At 39.5% G+C, this 13393-nt stretch overlaps 1 protein-coding gene across 1 annotated transcript in view; it reads right to left on the reverse strand.

Annotated features, from left to right (window-relative positions):
- Positions 1-12024: 12024 nt before the first annotated feature.
- gabrb4 (gamma-aminobutyric acid type A receptor subunit beta4) overlaps positions 12025-13393 on the reverse strand; it is a gene marked incomplete at both ends in the record, with an annotated part of 45682 nt that continues 44313 nt past the window's right edge. The window contains 2 exons of the mRNA XM_079172282.1: positions 12025-12378; positions 12685-12774. Of these exons, the coding sequence (XP_079028408.1) occupies positions 12025-12378; positions 12685-12774 (444 nt within the window). The remainder of the gene's footprint in view (positions 12379-12684; positions 12775-13393) is intronic.

The raw sequence follows: 13393 nt of genomic DNA on the forward strand, positions 1-13393 counted from the left end.
GATATTCATGGGATAATGCAAATGAAGGAGGGCAATGACGAGCTCAAATAAAGCCACGCAGTATCAATTAATTGTGAAAATTGACTTTGACACCGATTGCATGTGCACCTCCTCCTTCATTGTAAAATATGCAGTGTTTGCATTTTCTTTGGCACATATACGTATGTATAATCTCACCTTTTTCTCCTCCACCATCACCACCACCCCCTTCGCTATACCCTCGGATGTTCTAAATGAGGCCCCCTGGGGGGGGTTTGGATTTAGTGGTTCAGCCGTGGCCACAATGCATAAAAGAGATGTGTCTTAATATTTTATTAGACACATTATGTTCCCACCCTTCTTCATCTCTTCACTCTCTTTTCAACCCCTAAACAAGAACTCCATGGCAACCCAGATGAACATCCTGTAAAAGGAAAATAGATAGACACGCCGCGCTACAGGAGAGGCATGCTTGACATTTTATCATGTCAAAGATGATGCTTAAAGAATTTGTGATTTTTTTTTGGGGGGGGGGGGGGGGGGGGTAAAACACTAACAGATTTAACTGTTTGCTGACTAAATAATGGTGATTTTGGTGGACGTTATCTATCCAACAAGAACAAACGAGTGACAGTAATCCCTTTGAAACGGTACATCCTGTGCCTGAATGAGTATCCACTGTGTCTACAGTCGACATTAATGTTTGACATGAGCTTTGTTTGAAATACTGGATTGATTGTAAATACTGCACGGTTCTAGCAATCAGGGCTGTAACACCAACAGCTCAGCATCATTGACCATTTTTTATAACCTCTAAATACTCCAAGTATTCCATAAATATACTGCAGATCGATCTTCATGCATCGGTTTGAATCAGTTCAGACTATTTATCTAAATCACATATGTGGCAGAAAGCACGCATTCTAAGCCACAGAGCCAAAGCATCCACTGCTTTTTGGCCACTTTCGTTTTTTTTTTTACCCCCACAGTGAAACAGCCATCAATTCCTGACCCATGTTAATGCACCCTTTCAATATTTTATGTTTTTATATGGAGTGCTGACAATAGAACACAGAAATGGAAGGCGCATTTTGCCGGGCTACTTCCATCTCCTCAACAGAGCTATGCACTCCGATGCAGAAGAGAGAAAGATGGCAGCAAATTCAACGAGACTGTTCGTGTTATCTTCAATCCGCGCTAAACACATGTGTTGAAAGGAGTAGTGTTCGCACATATTCTTGTTTTGTTGTTGTTTTCCAAAGTTGATTTACTGCACTTTGTACTGAGTTGTCCAAGGTATAATTTGATCTTGATTTAATATAGGTTGATCTCTGTACATCCTTTCATGTTGGACATATAATTTATATATCTTAGCTCCTCTCAAGGTGAACTCACTTAGCAGTGTAATCAACTGTCAAAGTGCTCGGTGGAGGCAACTGAGAAGAAATGAAAAGAAATCAATTAGGTGAGACAAACCTGTGCATTAAATCTGCCTTGTATCTGAAGGAAGGCATGCCAGGAGAGGATCATTACACAGGTCACAGTTAGAGGAGGCTAAGCTTGATGAAATACACCGCACAACAACAAAAGAGCTTAGCAACGTAATACTGTGTACCCCGTGACAGTTTAGGCCAATAGATCTTCAGCCACTTTGGCATAAGCAAAACTCACAAACCACCTCATCTCTGTTTCAAAGATACATTCAAGCATTGTGATCAGGTCCCATTTAAAACAGATACAGTGTAGGTTTCAGATGGTCCAAATGATTCATCTGCAGCTCCATTACTGTATCTCTATTGGGGGTGTTGCTGCAGTAAACTCATATTCCCAAACAAGATGCTTTGCCATCACTTTTTATTACCTGCTCCCATATTAGTGGCATTGATTCTGTCTTAACGTCCCTAGTTATCTATTAGGGAGTTAATTCATTTTTTGGAATCAATATTTGACCTCTGACCTCAAATCATTCTTGTTTAAGTTCTGGTATTAACAGAGCTATCCAAAGAGTAATTGTAGTTACTGATCAAATGTTTGACATAAATTTCATGAAATAAAACTGTTCAATATTGCTTAAAGTTCTTTTTAAAAGTATTACATTTGAGGAAGACTTCTAAAACGCATAAAACATCATGAATCTGACTAAAGGATGTATCCATTTTTAAACATTTTGTGTTAAGTACATTGGTACATACTTTGTACTGAACAGACTGGAAATTTAGAGAATGATTCTCTCCTCTCTTGACTGTGCTGCCGCATGCCTTTTCTTGCCCCGATGCATTATTTATAGTAAAACAGCTATGTCTCAAAAAAGAACTGATATGGAGCAGAAAAAAAGCAGAAATGGGGAAAAACAAGAGCGAGGTAGGCTATAGCTATTATCTTAATTTGCATGTTTAAGGTTAGGCCTACAGCTTCTATCCAGCTTGGTATCTTAACCAAAACATTGTCCTTTTTTCTCTCTTTTTGTTTTGTTTTTACCAAGGCGACAAATACATGTTGGCATTTTAGTGTTTAAAAAAAAAAAGAGCGGACCTTCGTGCCTGTGAACGAGTTCAACATTGACAGCTTGTTGAAACCCTGTTTTTAATATCTTAAAAGATTTTTAAATGCAGAATTAGATTTTTCATCAAAGTCTGACTTGGCACAAAATTACAACAAATATTACAATTAACTAGTGACAATATTATTTGTCATTTTTAATTGAATCAAATTTAGTATTGCTGTTTGGAAATCCCAACGAACATCAGCAACCCATCTTTTCTTTTGTCACTAAAGGTTTTTCACATGTACCAATAAGTAGTTTAGTGTCCATTCCTTGCCCAACTTTAATGAAACAGACAGAACAGCATAATCCACCACGAGTCATGTCACAGTAGGAAAAGCACAGAGCGCATTGCTGAACGGGACATTGTGGTTATGCGGTATGCAGCTTAACTGCTAGGCCACCAGGATGCCGCATCATGTGCTTTCTTGTTTTTTTGCCATGGCATCAGGATGGCAATGTGGGTTCACTACTTTGGAGCAGACAGAAATATCTCAAAAACAATTAAATTGATTGACTTGGAAGTTTGTATTGACATTCATGGTGCCCAGAGGATGACTCCTCCTGACTATAGTTGATCCCCTGACATTTCCTCTGGCACCTTCAGCAGGTCAAAGTTTACACTTATCTTGTGAAATACTGCAACATCTATTTGATGGATTGGCACAAACATTTGTACAGACATTCATGATCCCAGATGATGTATTCTAATGACTTTGGTGATAATCAGGTCAAACTTTTAATTTGTCCAATACATAAGTTTGTGACTTAATTTCTGCAAAATTACATTTCCATCAGCCTCAGCTGTACTTTGCTAATTAGCAAATGTTAGCATGCTAATGTACCACACTAAGATGGTGAACCTGCTAAACATCAGCATGCTAGTATTGTCATCGTGAGCATTGTGACCACTGTGCCTAAGCCTCACAGAGCTGCTAGCAAGGCCGTAGCTGCTTAGTCTTGTTAAATCTCTCACTGTTATATAATAATTGCATTGAATATTTAATCGAAAAAAGAGTTGGCAACACTGGGCTGGGTTTCTCCGTTGGATACTTAAAAAAATCGAACTTACTCTTGCTAGTTTCTCAAGATTACCAACCGTAGCTTAGAAATACTTTTAGGGTTTTATGAGTAAGGATTTCTCGGGACAGGCTTGGTAACATAACAAGCATTACATGTTATCTCTAATGCCTTGGACTGTATTGTGAAGTCATATTTCGGCTATTAGAAAGAAAACAAACTTGTATATAAATAATGCATCACCAAATCCCACCCCTAAATCCATTCCCAAATATGCATACACATGGTGTGTAGGATGTACACTCACATGTTTTCATACTGTAAATTGTAATTGTTGTTGCACATCAAGCTGCGTATGTGTCATTTGTATGCATGTGCACCATTCACACACAAGGCCCTGCTCCGAACGACATTGAAGTATTAGCGTCTGGGGATGTCACTGCTCCAAAATCATTAATGAAGCCTGGAACTGATGGCTATTCAAAGCCATCAATGCACAATTAACAACACATTCTGGTACGTGTTGAATTTGGTTAACAACTTAAAGCCTGATCAGTGTTTTTTCTGACCGTATAAATTACAAATACACTGATATTCACACAGCAATTGCAGAGTTTGACATGTAAAGTACAACCACCCATCCATTTTCTTAACTGCTTATCCTGTTATGGGTCACTGGGAACTAGAACCTATCCCAGCATGCATTGGGGCGTGAGGCGTGGACATGTTGCCAGTCTATCACATAGCTAACACGCGTGTAGACACACATTCACACCTCCAGGCAATTTAGAGTCTCCTGTGGTCCTAGCATGTCTTCGAACTGTGAGAAGAGACCACAACACCCGGAGGACATCCACACAGAGCGAACATGCTGACGCCACACAGCGAGGCCCAGGACATCCATATCTGGTAGAGTATATGAAAAATGAGATTTGAACTGTTAGAAGTCTGTTTTCTAGATGTGTCTACAAACATTACTGATGTAAATAGAACTTAAACAGATGCAATTAATGACTTTGTAAAGTGTCGATGTATTAAAGGGCCAGTGTGTTGCATTTAGGGGGGTTCTATTGGCAGAAATACAGTATAATATTAACGACTATTGTTTTGTCAGTGTTCAATCACCTGAAAAAAAGAATCACTGTCTTTTTGTTACCTATGGAGTGGGTCTTGTTCAAGGAGTTGCACCGCCATGTTTCTGCGGTACAGAATGGACAAACTGGCCCTCTAGATAGGCCCATTCACATTTTCGTGTTTTTGGTGCGGACCACCATACGTAGTTCTCTAACAGGCTTAGCACACAAAGACGTTTCAGTTCGTCGCAATCTGCAACCTCAGCACCAGATATTGCCAAATCCTTCAAACTGGCCCTTTAAAAGTCCCGTCGGTTTAGTTGGTGTTAGTGTTTTGAATGTTGGTAGTCGGGGCAACTACTTTGTTTACATCTTTTAGTCGCAGATTGTGCTTTTAATTAGGTTGTCCCTTCACATAGGACTAGTGGGGGTAGAGGTTGCACCCAAGGTCCCTCAAACTACCGCTGCTATGAATCTATAAAATCAATGAGCTGGTTTGGACAGCAATACATTGTTTCCTAATCCTTAGAGGCTTTATGTGGGGACCATAATATGTCAAATGTCTTACTGGATCATTACTGTTCTCTGCTCCAGGTGCAGTCACTGTTCTCTTCACCTTCTCTTCGCCACATAATATTTGCTGTGGTTCAAGCCCAGAGTGCATCCAGCTGAAAAAAAGTCCAAATGTGTTAGTATATAAAGCGTCATGTCCTCCAACAGAGGACAAAAAGTCTCAGCAAAGAGTTTCAACTGCATCTGTCATTCTAACAACATTAATTAGTTATCTTGTGCTTTGTAGATGCATAACCCAAACTGACCCAGACATGGCTCAACTTTACTTTATCCAACCTGTACGGCAGTATATAATTTGTAATTCTTTGTTGTCAACAATGTCAAAAAATACTATTTAATAGTTCCTGAATTTAAAAGGGGGGAAATAGTACACTTGTCAGCAGGTGTCACTTTGCGTCTTTATTCAGGAAATAGGGTATGAAAGAAGGTATATTCTCATAAACGCGCAATGTTTTGTAATCAAATTAAAAGAAGATACTCTTGATTTTTCTTAAATTTTGTTTTTGGACTGTCTCCGTGTCTAAAAGTCCCCATCAAAAGCAAGACACCAACTAAGAGGTGAGCGCTCTGACAACAACCTAGAATAGCAATGGTAAATACCTGATCTTATCTTCTTAATTTGCAACATTGAATGCTATTTACCTTTTGTGGACTAATATTTGAAAATAAATGAATAAAACGTCAAATGAAACAGTGCAGTATATTAGTCCTCAAAGGGCAAATGAAAAGACATTAGCTTTATTTACTGTATAAGCCTTTATTTGTAAAAAGTCTGTTGTTTGAATGATAACCCTTTTTATACCACATACTTGAACACCTTGTATTTGTAAAAAACACATTTTGTTCAAACACCTAAAAAAGCTGATTGACACTATAACATTAATTTGCACTGACAAAAAAAATACAACTTCATACTACACAAATGTTGATTCCATGAGTACTGATACTCCAAATGAAATCAAACACCTTATTAAACAACTGAATCAAATAAGCGCCCAATGTGAACAAAACAATTACAGTACAAAAACCAAATGCATTTTTCTTCCAGTGCCAGTATATCAGATGAATTACATTTCCTTCTTATGATAAAACAACAACAACAGTAAGAATAACAATCCATAACAAATGCAACAAATACAATAAATCAGAAGTGAACACAGAGATGAATCAAATAATTTACTAATTCATATTGAAAAAAAAATAATGGACTGTTGGTCTTGTGGGTTTCTTTCTTCTCGTTGCCAATTTTTATAAAGTGTTGGAAAATCCTTCTTACTCACTCGTTAAACATGAGATAGTCTCCCTGGTATGCTTTTTTCAAAGAGGGAGGTATACTGATGTGTAACTGGGAATGAGCACAGCTTCTTGCAAGCATCATCATACAGTAATCGACAACAGACCATAACCAGAGGCAACTTATTGAAGAGAAAATACAGGGAACACCCACTCAGTGTGCAATCACATGGCTTACGTTCAGATGCTACTGGTGAGCATCCTTTACATCCTTTGTAGTTGAAGGGCGATTGATGTTAATGCTTATGCTGAACCTGATAAATCTACAGCATGCACTTGGTGCATCTATTCCAAATTGTGTGATTTACAGCAAATACATTGTATAGAAGTACATATTCATGATTCACATGAATCACACAATGTACGTTCTACATGTTTACATTTTTCCTCCAGTTTTTACGAACAGTTTGTTTCACAAGATTTAAAGAGCTGGCTGTAAAACAAGTGCAATTTGAGCATGTAAACACTGGATCTTTCTTTTCCTGGCTGTGAAGATGGATCGGATGGTGTGGAGTAAAAATATATGAAAATAAACCTTTCAAAACTTAGGTCATGCAAAACAAAACCTACAAGGTACATACAAAATAATGAATGCACCAGCAAAAGCTCTTCCAACAGTGAGGAGTCTGTCAGCCACGTTCTGGTGTTTGGTGGATGAAATTTTCTTGCATGTTTGTGGTCCACTCTTTTATTAAGGGTTAGTCTCAGTGCTATTCATAACTTGTCATGCATATCTTTTATTGGGGAGTAGTGTAATCCCAGATGAAACGCCCTAACATGAAGACTGGGGTCAACGAAAAAGTGACATGATTCATAACTTTCACCATTTTAGATCCCGGCTGGTAATTATAGCACTGATGAGACGGCTTAATTACACTACAATACTTAGTTACTTGAACAGAACCAAGGGGGCTTTTGTGGAAAAGATTTTTTTAACTAGTTGCATCCAGGGGACAACTTCCTATCGATACCCTCACATAGCTAAACATAATTTACCTCCGGGAGCTAGACTGCACAGACACAGATTCTATTATTAGCAAGTGAGCAGCTGCACTAGGGCAATTGGCTAAGTGCCTTGCTCAAGGGCACACATGACTGTCTTATTGAGGAACAGGAAAGAACACCCCACTCGCCTTCTTAAGGCCATCCTGCTCCTCTAGCCTCTATAAGGCAGCTAGCCGATCATGCCCTTAATATCTTTAGCAGGTTGTTGATGGCTGAGGTAAACGCTGCAGGTATACCGCTCAGCAATTTGCCGCGAATCCTAAATTCTGTATTGTAAATGGGGAAAAGCCCAAGTAGAGAATTTCATTCAAGATGGCACCATCCCATTCGCTGACAGTGAACCAAGGCGGACTGTAATTTCCAGCAGTCTCCAGCAGCATTAGCATTAGCCTTGTTCTTGAGGGAGCAGATGAACCAATACGAGCTCAGAGCCACCAGAAACTCCTTCACTGTGAGAGGACTTTGCATTGATCTCTCCATTATCTTGTTCACACCATGTATTTCTTGTGTTTCATTTTTTTAGGTTTCGTTTGCAGAAGTATGCCAATGCTAGAGAAGCTGTCCATGCCATTAGCAGTGAGGCTAGCTGGTATTACGAACTGCCATGTTTTTGTTCATGCATTAAGAACTATTAAGTGAAAGATATCATATTTACAGTACAATTCACATGTAATTACACATATACACTAGAGGCAAGAAAATTCACATTGAAATCAGTTCAACACTTTTTTTTCTCCTCTTCTGCTCCTTGAACATATGTGTCAAAAGAAATCAATCTTATCTCTTGTAAAAGCTAATATCCTAAAGTAAAAGCATCAAACAGAAGATCCTCACAGCTTTTGGAATGAATGTGCTGATTTCATGTCCAGTGAAATGAGTGGTGAGTATATTTTGCGAGCATGCAAGGGCTGCTTAGTTTCTCCACTGTGTGTGTTTGGAGTTCATTAAAGATATGCATCAACTATTCCAAGGAAAAATAAATGATATTCATTTCTGAGGATAAACCGACCTGAATGAGAATTTGATACTTGTGTTAGTTTGCGCTACAAGATGTAAGAGCAAGTTGAAACCACAGAGTAGATGGACTAGGCTTCTTTCTGGTCGGACATGTTCCATTGTTTTAGTTTAAATAACAGCTATGGTTGCGTTTAAGTAACTATGTGCTTTTCTTGCACTGGAAAACAGTATCCCATGACCTCACACCCTGACTCTACTCTTAGTAAAGATCCATCATATTGCCTTCTTACAGTTTGTCAAGCTGTTCGCGTGCAGACCAGGATGAACAACTAATTTGTAAAAGGGTGTTATTAGAATGAACTTGCATTCATTATCCACTGACTATTACCACTTTTCTTTGTTTTTATTCTAAAGGACAAGGTTACCTGAAAGTGTGAATGTGCACCACCTCAAAAGTGCCTGACTCAGAAATTTCTAACATCATACACCCAACCATATTCTGCAGGAACAGAATTAAGATCTGCTCTTTAGCTTATTGCAAAACCCAATTGGCACAAAGAGAATCATATCTAGTACTTGAGACTTGAGATTGTTAGTTAAAGGGGAACTCCACTGATTTCACACACCAAAGTCTGTTTACAGGTCTTGGGGAGAAGTACTGCATATGTGGAGAAAACATCAGTATAATGCCTTTTGTGGCTCCAGAGGGAGCTGTGTGAAGTCCGGTAAACGTCCTCAAGTGATGTCACTTGAGTCAGTGTGTGAAGACGATGAAAGAAATCTGGGCGTGTGTAGTTGGAAAGAAGTGAGCTTAACAGGCCGCTCCTCAGCTCTGCTTGAGCCTAGCGCCTCGAGGCTACATAAGGGGCTACTAGCGTAACACACCCATGTTTAAACAAATAATGCTACCGTATTCAAGTTCATTGCATTTCAATCTTGACTCGCTTCCATTTGGCAACTTTTTGAAGATTTCTGAATTTGTGCACATATGCCAACATTTCAGCCGGTACTCTTACCAGCCACCTACAGTTTAATACTGAATATGTAATCTCTATATAACACAATAGAAACTGCTTTGTCATAAATAACAACAAATGGTCTTTTTTCACTATGTTTTGGTCATGTAATCCTTTGGACCTCACAGTTGACTGAGAGACGAACGGCAGATTGTTCAGCTGCTGACAGAAACATAACACTCAGCTCAGTATGTCTTCCTGTTACTCTCAAGCCATTTTCCTGAATATCTTTTATGGATCACTTGGTACTTAAAGGGGATATTTTTGGCTTGCTTTTGCTTCTACAGAATTATGACAAAAATGCATTAAATTTGAACAAAAATAAATACTAAACTTGGACTAAAACCTGGTTTCTGATCGGTATTCCTTTTTGAAGACATCTTATGCATATTACATCCTGCGCTCGGAGGGGAGTGGATGTTTCTGATGATTAATTGATTTATCTGCAGTCCCTCCATCCTCCTCTTGTTCCCATGTGTTTGTGTACAGTATATGAAAATACCCTTCTCTTTTCTATTTGTGTTTCCAAGGGACCACGCTGTGCTGCGTATTCTAATGAATCACTTTCTTTTTGTTTTGCTACAGGACTCAATGGTAGGTTTGGTTGCGTCGGTTTTGCTCAGAGCCTGTTGCTCCAAGTAGAGCCTGTTTGTGGCTGAAGTGAAGATGACACAAGATGCTGATCTGCACTTCAGCTGAAGCTAAACAGGCACAGGAGGATTTGTTCAAATCAGTTTTCTGCCCTACTTATGTCCACTGTCCATCTGCCTCAGCCATCTAATGCTCTGACTTCATCTTAAGTTCTTTAACTTTCATTCGGTGGCTCATATGGATTCCTCAACCAAAAAAACTTGATAATTAACGTGATTATTTCCCCAAAAATACAGGGTCCTACACTACTTTTTCCCCATACTTTGCAAATGAACCTGAGCACTGAATATGCAGTGTGTGTGTGTGTGTGTGTGTGTGTGTGTGTGTGTGTGTGTGTGTGTTTGAGAGCAAAACCAAACAATAATGCATATGGTTATAGGCCTTTTGGTTGTTATTTCAATTCATGGCTATTTATCATACATTTTATCCCCGAGAATCACTGCATCATTCCTGATCAGGCTGATGTTTCTGATCCTCTGGGTTCTGGAGTGTGATGGCACTGATCGAGTTAAAGTGTGAAATGTTGAATCCTTCTCCTCATGTCTTCTGCCAGGGCTGCCCATTATTATCCCAATCAAATAATCTTGCCTTCACAAACTGCTACTCCAACACAAATGCTCAACGAACAAACAAAGAAATACTGTATACTGAATGACAACTGGTCAAACTGCGGGCTGATATGTTGACTCTTTTGAATATAAATACATGACCTCACATCTTTGCTGTGGAATAATCTCAAACAAATCACAGAAGCACTCCTCCCATTTCCTTATAGCAAACACAAAGCAGGATATGACGTCAATGAACTCTGCGTCTAAAGAGCATGAGAATCAATCAATAGGAGGAAATAAACAGTACAAGTATACTTTCATGAGAATACTGAATGATAAAATGTATAGAATATTTTTTTTCTTTTTTTTCACACAATCAAAATGAGAAATGCATACCTTTGACTCTTTTATCTCATAATGCCCTAGCTCTAGAACATGTTCCGACACTCTCTGAAATCACAGTATTTTTCAAGACAAAATCATATCTACAATAATCAGCACTTGTTTTCAACCATAATGAAAAATACCCCCCCCCCTCCCCCTCCCCCACCCCACCCCACCAAGGACGTGTTTCTAAAAATAACATGAGAAGAGAAAGGAACACAAGTTTGCGTTGACTCTGGGCGGGAATGCGGCGGTCAAACATCCCATCCACGCGAGCCTCTAATGGAGCCCATTAGGCCAGAGCTGATGTCTGATAAAGAGAACGATATCACTTCAAAAAACCCAAGGAACAACACATAATCCAAACAAGGTTGCTGTACATAGTAGAACCGGAGATTTCCGTGCATGTTATCCATGGGCGGGGTTATGGGGGGGTGGGGTTAGGTGAGGGCGGCTGGGGGGGTGGGGGGTGGGGGGGTCAAGGATCTCACTCAGCTGATGCCTGAACAGACGAGCCACCACTGATTTCATGAGCTGCAGTAGAGGATTTCTTGATTACAATAAGTATCAATAAAAAGTCGATGGGACTCTGAGACATCTTTTTCTCTCTCAAGAGCTTTCACTTTCTCTTTTTTCTTGTTGTTTTTTTTTAGCAAAAATATCATGCAGTCTTTAGTTCCAAACCCCCCAGGTGGGATCTTGTGTTTGTTTCTTTGTTTCTTTGTTTCAGGAGGAAAAAGAAACTCAAAGCCTTGAAATTCTTCTCTCACAATTCTTCTTAAACATTCAAGTCATCCTATTAATACTTTGTACAGCAGAAAGGTCCTTCAGATTTCACACGTGTATATATAAATATAATATATATAAATATGCATATACATATGTTCAACTTGTATATGTGTATACATATTTTGGAACTGTATCAAAGCCAATTTAATGTGCTCTCAAAATATGGCCCATGATTCCTAGTGGGATGCACATCAATTCACATAGTACAACCAGTAGATTAGGTTGAAAAATCCAAAGGTGATTGGGAAAATGACCCGGGACCACTTGTCAATGGTGCTAACATCTGACAGGTTTGGGATTTTCAACTTGAGCTTGGAGGAGCGTCGTCGTAGCCGACAGTTGGCCCGGCTACGCATAGCGCTCCGATCCAGCGAGTGGTGGCTATAGCCATCGTGGGGCGGCATGGGCTTCCTGAATTGGACCCCGGTGCTTTCGAAGGACATGACCGAATTCCGAGAGTCACTGACGCTGCTTCCCACGTCAGAAGGCATCACTTCGTTGTTCATCTCCAGCGTGGTGAGGAGCATGTTTCCATAAACATCCACCTGCGAGGACATGGGGAAGACACTACGCGTCAGGAAGAGCGGAAGTGTCGAGCAGTAGCCCCAAATCCCCAATATTATGAAACTTATATCAAGCCCCCTTCTCCCGTAGCCCAAGCTGTACAAATGCAGGGATGATATGGAATGTCATTTCTTGCATGCCACACAAATAGTTAAAGAGTTTCTTTATACAGACATCTATTAGTGACTTTCCATAAAAAAGTGACACAAGTAATTTGAACAGCCTTAATCATCTGACTTTACTGTGAGGGCTGGCCTACAGCTGATATGATTTCTAAATAAATGTACCCCAACTTTTCTTTGTTCCTCGAGATACAGATTTCTTCGCTGTGTAAATGACCTGAAGGTGTTGGTTTGATACGGCACGGAAATGGAGTCCTTGCAATGTGAAAGAAAAATGAAGAGAACATTAAAACGGCTATAAAAATTCTGGCAAATAAGCACATTTTCTCAAAATACACAATGCATTAGACATGAAGTTAGCAGTCAACAACTTTGAATAAGCATAGCATTTAGTACTTCACACAAAAAAACTGGGGAGGGGGCTTCATTCAGTCTGACCAATTCAGCATCCGCCATTGCCAAAACAGCCCGCATTTTGATATTTTGTCCAGTTTAGTTTGAAAATACACATTAAAACATAAGGTAGCAAAGTGAGAATGAATGAAGCCTGCAGCATAAACATAGACAACAACCTAAATAAGAAATGAGAATGTTTTACACCACTGTTGGGCTAGATGAATCTCAATCTCAATGAAAAGGGCTATGCTCGATAAAAAAGCAGTCAGTGCTCGAGGTAGAAGCAATGGATGATGGTTGGTGAATGCATATTGGGCTGTGGTGGCGTCAGTATGCTTCTGGAAGATTACTTGGGGGAATACTGCATATGTGTCTGTGGATAAAATGGCTATGGCTAGAAATCTTATGGGCAGAACATTGGCTGTTTTGTACTTGAGCCCTGACTGACACGGAGAGGGAAAGAGAGGTAGCAGATGAA

This window comes from Pholis gunnellus, assembly GCF_910591455.1.
Source record: "Pholis gunnellus genome assembly, chromosome: 13".
NCBI classification, from domain to species: Eukaryota; Metazoa; Chordata; class Actinopteri; order Perciformes; family Pholidae; genus Pholis; species Pholis gunnellus.